At 39.9% G+C, this 9,145-nt stretch overlaps 1 protein-coding gene across 1 annotated transcript; it reads right to left on the bottom strand.

Moving 5' to 3' along the window:
• Positions 1-1,145: 1,145 nt before the first annotated feature.
• LOC121566429 (chloride channel CLIC-like protein 1) lies at positions 1,146-8,826 on the bottom strand (the record flags this gene model as incomplete). Its single annotated transcript, XM_041876468.2, is given in 4 exon segments — positions 1,146-1,202; positions 1,204-1,371; positions 4,719-4,799; positions 8,491-8,826. Coding segments are annotated over 4 exon segments (462 nt in total), but the record flags the coding sequence as incomplete, so codon positions are not given.
• Positions 8,827-9,145: the final 319 nt, after the last annotated feature.

Here is a 9,145-nt window from a genome sequence, read left to right as displayed (position 1 = left end):
AAGGTGAAAAAATAAAATATATATATATATATATATATCTCGTGTGTTCGCAGGTGGGAAGAGTTAGCCAAATTATTTTGTCAATTAGCTTCAGCTGGCTGGTGTGCAACCGTGGCAAATTTGCTTTGACTTTGGATAGCCCATCTCTGGGACAATATTTGTTGCACATCTTTTAGTTGTCTCATTAAATGCTTCCAATATTTGTATACGAATTTCTACAATTTATAGATGGTTTGAGGTTAAGTCGTAAAAATGTGGAGCTATTGACCTTTTAAAATATTGTCCCAGGTACATTGTGTAATTTACTGATGGTCCCCAACTAGCCACATAGGGATATTGGATGTCAAACCAAATTGACATTCGATCAGGTCGCATGCAGCTGCGCTCCAAATTACTTGGGTACTGTCAGCTGTGGGCAGGATTATAATAAACCCAACCCACGGAAAACTGTTACGGTACCCTTCATTCCGTGATATTCCATTCTTTCCTATAATTGCAAATCTGTTTTGGACGAGAATGACTTTATGACTAAATGTATCCTATTTACACTTTGTAGTCAATGATGACACTAGAATATATGTTTCTGGCTCATATTGATGCCACATAGGCCATTTTCAAAATGAGAAGTTGCTTTTTAGGGGCAGTCGCTCCTTAAATAATTGCAATGACAATGAGAACTATTCCTGGCGTTATAATGCCAACGAGTGGTGTCAGTTCTGTTTGTCTTGAGTGTACAGTAAATGACTGTGCTCTGAATCAGAGTGGTTTAGTCATATCGATGAACACAGAAATGTGCAAGTTAGCTTCATACGCATCTCAGTCAGTCAGTGGAGCAGATCGGACTCGCCTCCTCAAGCAAAGATCAGACAGATGCCAGCCAGCACCATTGAGAGCAGTTTTGTTTTTATATGTCCTGTAGATTTTGTGTAGGCTAGTCCCATCTTATGTGTTACAGTATGAACTTCTAAGTCCAGAAAATAAGTTCCCTCACAGAAAAAAAAAAGTTATTTTAATCCTCACCGCCCGTGTAGCCTACTTTACAAACTATCAATCATCAATTCCTTTAGGCAAACCACATGTGGTGTGTACGGTTGTAAATCCACTTCATTTTGAGCATCACAGTCCCCTCTGCTACAAATTATCACCTTCATGACTGTGTCGATCTCCACACCAAAGGTGTCCTCAAAGTGCCATCTCGAGGCCCTCAAATTCTTGTGGTTTGAGATCCACCAGGATCTGGCTGAGGGCATCGTCCAGAGCCCCCATTCTACAGCTGTCCATTCCCTCCAGAAGCGTCCAGATCTCTGCCAACGCTTGCCGAGACAGTCTTACTTTGGCGTCGTAGTAGAGATCATTCTGGAAATCACTGGGCTAGTGGTTGGAAAGAAATAGAAAATAAATAGTACAAAGTATAGGCATTTGGCATCTACAGATAGCATATTACATCACAAGGTGGTAACTAGGGTTGGGCGATGTCAACCTTTATCCTATCGTGATTATGTACTCAAAACTTTGTGATATACGATGGTATCGCCCCCTATTATAAATACCTCCGCTACAACCACATACTACAACTGGACGAATCATGACAAAAGATAATGTTGAAAGCCTGGGCAGAGGCTAAGTGGAGGCAAATCTTTTCTAATCTTTCTGGTAGAGCGTCAGCATTGCCTCATCTTCCTTTCTTAACGGGCATATTGTTTGTTCCATCTCTCATAAAGCTGTGATTGAGAATAGCCTAAGCCTAGGCTATAGACTAACTTTCATTCTTGTTCTTTTTGAATGCGGCACATTTTGGACAACTTCTTAGGCTATTAAAATATTTGGGAAATAGGCTACTGGTGATAACTTTAACTTGTCTTGACGCTTTTATGATAGGCCTAGCTGGGCAGGTTATTGGCCATTTTGGATTTCAACCTCATGTTTTTTTTTCTTCCAGACAGCACAAATCATTTATTTTTTAACCACCTAGAGTCGATGTCCGCATGGAAATCTAATTAGCATAATACAAAATCCCCATCAAAATCCGTCTGTTTAATAACCTAGAGATGTTTTTTTGCATGGGCTGTGTCTCAAACAACGGCATCCGCTCATGACGGCCTTCCACATCTGCAGTGGAAGGTGGCAAAGCTAAAGCAGTATTTGTCAGACCAGGAGACCGAAAATCAGTCTTCTCACAAAAACATCTGCGTCCAAACGGTTTGGGCTGCACATTAATATGACCCCTCTATGGAAAGATGAGACTCTCACGAACAGGATGGTGTTCTCCATTTTGGTATAGGGGTAATTCCACGTCTCTCAGATATAGGACCGACACTTCAAAACATACTTATTTTTGATGTATTTTTTAACATGTATGAATCTGTTATTCAATGCGTTTCTATGGGCTAATAGAAGTTAAAAATTAATGTTTAAGTGCTACTGTACGGTATGGTAATGTTCATGGTAGAGTTCAAATGTAATTATATTATTATTGTAGTCCCATCCTCCACCACAGAGTTCTTGTAAATTACATTTGTTTGTTGCAAGTCAAGTTTCTGTTTGCATGTCCTGATTCTTCACTCTTTCTCCCAAAGTGTGCACTAGTTCAGTGTTCCTCATTCTTGGCCCAGAAGGGCAGCAGTGTGTAAATTGTCATCCCTACCTGTGCTATAACACCTATTAAAACTACAATAAGACCATACTTGGATAAATTGAGTGAATTAATGGTTGGATGTGACAACATGCACTAAACCGGAGTATACAAAAAAAACTGTCATTGAATTGTGACTAGTGCACTGATCATTAGTTGTACATTGATAATCTGTGTTAGGTTTCCACCCATTTCAACCTTTTTTGATAATTAATTTTGTGCTCCTTTTTCACAGGCGGTTCAGGGCTGATGACCTGTCTCCATAGCTGAGAGAAGCCGAGAAGGAATATCACTTTGTCCCCAATACTACTACAAATATTTCTAACTGTACTGATGAGAAAGAGGAAGGCAGACTTATCCATTGTTGCTGAACTGTGTTCAGTCAAGTTTACAGTGACAATTTGTTACCAGCCATATGTTCAATAAGGTATTCTGCAAATAGAATTACAATACAGAAATGTTCTTGCCCTTTAGTGAAGTTCTGCCAATCTTATGTTGGAAACCATTATCAAGGAAAACGAGTCAAACACTTTGGGGAAATTGTAACCGGTTCCTTGAACACGAACGAGGACAATAATAACTGTTACCTGTAGGACAGTGTCTCTATCACAGGTCTCCAGGTGTACAGTAAGGGGTATATCCTTAATAAAATAATTTGTGATGGTTAATTGTGCAGACTGATTGCTACGTCATGACAAATCCATTAACTAATTAAAAACGTATCTGCTTTATGCCTCTGCATTTTCCAGTCGACACTAGCAAGGAAAAACTTGTGTATATGCAATAATGCCCATGTCTTGCAACTTTAACAGTATTGAGTCAAGAAACAGCTCCGGGTGCACGGTAGCCTATCTAACATACCTACATGTAGCTAGGATGTAAACAAACTGGATCATTGGGTGAGGCTGACCTGTCACTCCAAAACCGGTTGACCAATAGACGCATCATCTTAGGCTCCCTCTTAACCCCACCTACATGGAATGAATGTGCCAAAACTTAGCAACTGCAAAAACTAGGCAGTGAAAACAAAATGCAGGAAACATACCCAAAGATATAAAAAATTGCAGGCAAAGAGGGACCCGTTTCACTGAATATATATATTTTAGCATTCATTTACAATTAATTTGTTCTTGCCTTTCAAAATGATTTCCTTGCAATATTATTTATTTTGCTCTCAGTACTTGTGATTTTATTGCTTTCAATATCATTAATTTTGTTTGCAATACTAAGGATTTTGTTCTCGAATTCAAAAAGGCTTGCTTGATATTAAAGGCTGAAGACTAATTCCATTCTTCTTCCTCCACACGGCGATGTTCGGACATCTTTGTCTGGTGTAAAAGGAAGCTATTGCAAATATCATCACAAATGTACACGTGGTTAAAACGCTGATTGTTTTGCCCCAATGCAATGTGTCCTCCCGAGTGGCGCAGTGGTCTAAAGCACTGCATTGCAGTGCTAGCTGTGCCACTAGAGATCCTGGTTCGAATCCAAATCGTAGCTGGGAGGGGGGAGGGAATGGCCGGCAGGGATGTAGCTCAGTTGGTAGAGCATGGCATTTGCAAATATTGTATGCACTAACTGTAAGTCGCTCTGGATAAGAGCGTCTGCTAAATGACGTAAATGTAAATGTAGACTGTGCCCTGCTTGTGCTACTGCAATATCCTTAGTTAGCCTATAACAGACAGAAGGTTGTAGCCTACATTACAAATTAGCTTACAAATATATTTATTTTTGGAATATTCGTTTCAAATAGCTGCAGGGTTTTTATTTCTGTTATTCAGAAATATGAGGCAGAGACGTAGGCTACATCATCAAGGCAATCAAATTGGTTGAGAGTTCAGAAGAGGGTGAGTAAAGAGAGAAATGTGAAGGGAGGGAGAGGTTGAGCAGCAGCTATGTAAAAACATTTGGTGGGTGTAAAATAACATGCGCAGAATGTGAATCGGATCGATCAGCTCTGGGGAAAAAGATCCAGGGGGGCCTGCGGGATGGTTACATACTGATCCGCAGCCCCGGCCTTTACACAAAGAGCATTAGGGCATCGATTGTTAGTGTTCATACCAGATGAGACAATGCCAAAACATACCAGGCCAAATTTTTCAATCTCCTTCAGAAGCTTGGTGAGAAATTGCTTGAACACAGCGTTGCATGACGGCAGCTGTGAAACCTGTGTAAAGAAAAATTAAATAAAAATCAGGAAAGTGACATATCACCTTCTCGCCATTCTGTCATAAGCATTTAAGAGATGGCCAGAATAATGTGTATTCGACGTTTGTTTGTATTTTCAACTTCAACTACCTCAACTAGCCGGTGCCCCTGCACATTGACTCTGCACCGGTACCCCCCTGTGTATATATAGCCTCCCTACTGTTCTTTTATTTTACTTTTTCTCTTTTTTTCTCTCAACACTATTTTGTTTTATTTTACTTTTTTTATTAAAAATAAATGCACTGTTGGTTAAGGGCTGTAAGTAAGCCTTTCACTAATGTCTGCACCTGTTGTATTCGGCGCATGTGGCCAATACAATTTGATTTGATTTGATTTTGTTCAAATAGCTTGCTGCTGCAATAGGAAACATGACAAAGAAAACAACAAAACAAGGCTACATTAAACATGTTGTCCCCCACGAATGTTGCGGCGCCCCCCTTTGGGCCATTTAGTGATAAAAATTAATGCTCAAAACAGGACAGGAGATATGCTTCTTCAAAGTGTGGGATTTCAGTTGATTACTATAGCGGCCCTCTTGGGCCAGTCAGGGTAATTTTGTCAAAATCGGCACAGTGGTGTCTGAGATATCACTTGGGTTAGCTAGAATCATATCCCTGAGCACGTGTGCCAAATTTCAGCACTCTGAGTCAACAGATCTGCTGTCTCGACTTCTGAAAGCTCGGCTATGAAAAGCCAATTGACATTTATTTACTCTGAGGTGCTGACCTGTTGCACCCTCTTTAACCACATTATTATTTGACCCTGCTGGTCATCTATGAACATCTTGAAGAACGATCTGGTCTTAATGGCCATGTACTCTTATAATCTTCACCTAGCACAGTCAGAAGAGGAATGGCCACACCTCGGAAAGAGAAAACCTAGTCAGTTGCACAACTGAATGCATTGAACTGAAATGTGTCTTCTGCATTTAAAAGGTGCACTACGCAGAAAATCGCTCTGCCATTTCCCAGTTGGTAAAATTCTAATAGTTCGTTTCATTTCAGTTTGTGACAAAACAAGCAAGTCTAGTGTAGATAATCATTGTACCATTAAAAACTGTGTGAAATATATTTCCCATAACCAAAAATATTGTATTTTCAGCTGTTTGAAGCTGGTGTACAAAACCGAAAGTAAAAGAGCAAAAAACAAAACTTAAGTGCGCATACAACATACCGTTTCTTAGATTTGCTTTCAATGAGAATGGCCGATCTATAGACCCCTTCCTGTGTTTACAAACATTGCAACACGAGGGCGATGCACGCACGTTGGTGGCATAACAAGGGGGAGTTCTTATAGAACGCCAGCAAAAAAAAGCCTATTTTTAACATGCTGCTTATTAGTGCATTTCACACTACTTTTGGATTATAATAAGATGAACGCTCGTATGAATGTCCTGCTTAATATAATGTTTGTGTCATCGAAAATCAACTGCATTATACTTACACTTCAACCAGTAAAATGGCTCTTTGGCTAGCTGTTGCTACAGCCTATATCAATGAACGTTAGCATTCTAGCTAACAACTGCTGCATCCAAAATAGTTATTTTGCAAAGATCACAACCAAATATAATCTTAGCGACTGTTCAATCGATAATAAAAACATTGTAAGCGTATGACAATCACCAAAACATTATTTTGATTAGAAGAAATAAAAACATAAATCTAGGCTATGTTGAATGGGCGCAGATGGCGATGGCTTTCTTACTGCCGCCAAGAGTCGCGCGCATCTGTGCGTGACGTCAGTGTTTCACGTACTGGAAAAGGGTCTAGAACACACATTTCTATGTGAATTTGTCCATGTCACCTAAAAAGTTACATATTGCAGCCTTTAACATTATTTTACCCATTGGTCAAAATATGCTTTTTGATTGGATACCCTAAACAATAAGATAAAAAAAGGGGGTAGATCAGCTTAAATATTGCAGATAGATTGTAGCTTCCATCAATGTAATTATCAGCATCATTTTCAAACCCCCATATTTCTTTGTAAATATATTTATAAACAGTACCAGTCAAAAGTTGACACACCTACTCATTCCAGGGTTTTTCTTTATTTTTACTATTTTCTACATTGTAAAATAATAGTTAAGACATCAAAACTATGAAATAACACATGGAATCATGTAGGAACCCCCCCAAAAAAAGTGTTAAACAAATCAAAATATATTTTAGATTCTTCAAAGTAGCCACCCTTTGCCTTGATGACAGCTTTGCACACTCTTGGCATTCTCTCAACCAGCTTCACCTGGAATGCTTTTCCAACAGTCTTGAAGGAGTTCCCACATGCTGAGCACTTGTTGGCTGCTTTTCTTTCACTCTGCGGTCCAACTCATCTCCATTGGGTTGAGGTTGGGTGATTGTGGAGGCCAGGTCATCTGATGCAGCACTCCATCACTCTCCTTCTTGGTCAAATAGCCCGTACACTGCCTGAGGTGTGTTTTGGGTCATTGTCCTGTTGAAAAACAAATGATAGTCCCATTAAGCACAAACCAGATGGGATGGCGTATCGCTGCAGAACGCTGTGGTAGTCATGCTGGTTAAGTGTGCCTTGAATTCTAAATAAATCAGCAAAGCACCCCAACACCATCACACCTCCTCCTCCATGCTTCACGGTGGGAACCACACATGCGGAGATCATCCGTTCACCTACTCTGCGTCTCACAAAGACACAGCGGTTGGAACCAAAAATCTCAAATTTGGACTCATTAGACCAAAGGACAGATTTCCACCGGTCTAAATGTCCATTGCTCATGTTTCTTGGCCCAAGCAAGTCTCTTCTTCTTATTGGTGTCCTTTAGTAGTGGTTTCTTTGCAGCAATTCGACCACGAAGGCCTGATTCACGCAGTCTCCTCTGAACAGTTGATGTTGAGATGTGTCTGTTACTTGAACTCTGTGAAGCATTTATTTGGGCTGCAATCTGAGGTGCAGTTAACTCTAATGAACGTATCCTCTGCAGCAGGGGTAAGTGGGTCTTCCTTTCCTGTGGCGGTCCTCATGAGAGCCAGTTTCATCATAGCGCTTGATGGTTTTTGCGCCTGAAATGTTCAAAGTTCTTGAAATGTTCCGTATTGACTGACCTTCATGTCTGAAAGTAATGATGGCCTGTTGTTTCTCTTTGCTTATTAGAGCTGTTCTTCATTGAGAAGGAAATAAATTCTACAAATACATTTTTGACAAAGCACACCTGTTAATTGAAATGCATCCAGGTGACTACCTCATGAAGCTGGTTGAGAGAATGCCAAGAGTGTGCAAAGCTGTCATCAAGGCAAAGGGTGGCTACGTTGAATAATTTTTAAATATAAAATATGTTGACTTGTTTAACACTTTTTGGGTAACTACAGGATTCCACGTGTTATTTCATAGTTTTGATGTCCTCACCATTATTCTACAATGTTGAAAATAGTAAAAATAAAGAAAAACCCTGGAATGAGTAGGTGTGTCCAAACTTTTGACTGGTACAGTACATATACATATTTTTTAAAAATATATTTCCTTTTTTATTTTCTGCTAACCTTCCCACCCCTCCCCTAATATGAGTAAACTAATGAACAACAGTTAGGCTTTTACTTCCAACAATAAGATAATAATTTCAATTTATGGCACCGAGTCAAGGCACGGAAACATGCATTGCATAGCTGCTTGTACTGTACCTCAGCAGGCTTTCTCATGGTCTTTGTGCTTGCGTCGTAGTTCAAAATATCATAGGGATCAATCCATTCTTCATCGTCCATCTGCCCTTGAGCAACGAGCAACAGGCTGCATACAGCAGCAGTGATGATGCACGTCGTGACAGCACTTGTTGACATCTTCTTCGTTTTAAGACGGCTAGCTAGCTAACGTTACTACTATGACATTTGAGGCTACTCTAGCTAACAAGCTATGCTACAGAGAACTTTGTCCTCATAAACCAGAAACACATCGCAATAACGTCAAGCTGTGATCTGTCTTTGGCGATGTTCTTCTTCCTCTTCTTTGGTATAATGGCGTTCGCAACAATTATATATGCATTCCGCCACCTACTGCGCAGGTGGATAATAAAGATCCCAAATGGGAAAAAATGCGGGGTAAAAAGATAAATAATAATAAATAATACTGTATATACACACTGAACAAAAATATAAACTCAACATGTAACAACTTCAAAATATTTTACTTGATCAGAATACTAGTGAGTATGTGACCCCCATTTGCCTCATGCAGCGTGAAATCTCCTTTGCATTGAGTTGATCAGGCTGTTGATTGTGGCAGGTGGAATGTTGTCCCACTCCTCTTCAATGGCTGTGCAAAGTTGCTGGATATCGGCAG

The sequence above is a fragment of the Coregonus clupeaformis genome, unplaced genomic scaffold (genome assembly GCF_020615455.1).
Source record: "Coregonus clupeaformis isolate EN_2021a unplaced genomic scaffold, ASM2061545v1 scaf2540, whole genome shotgun sequence".
Taxonomy (NCBI): domain Eukaryota; kingdom Metazoa; phylum Chordata; class Actinopteri; order Salmoniformes; family Salmonidae; genus Coregonus; species Coregonus clupeaformis.
Note: the sequence above shows the minus strand (reverse complement) of the source record. Positions and strands in the feature narration are given on the sequence as shown.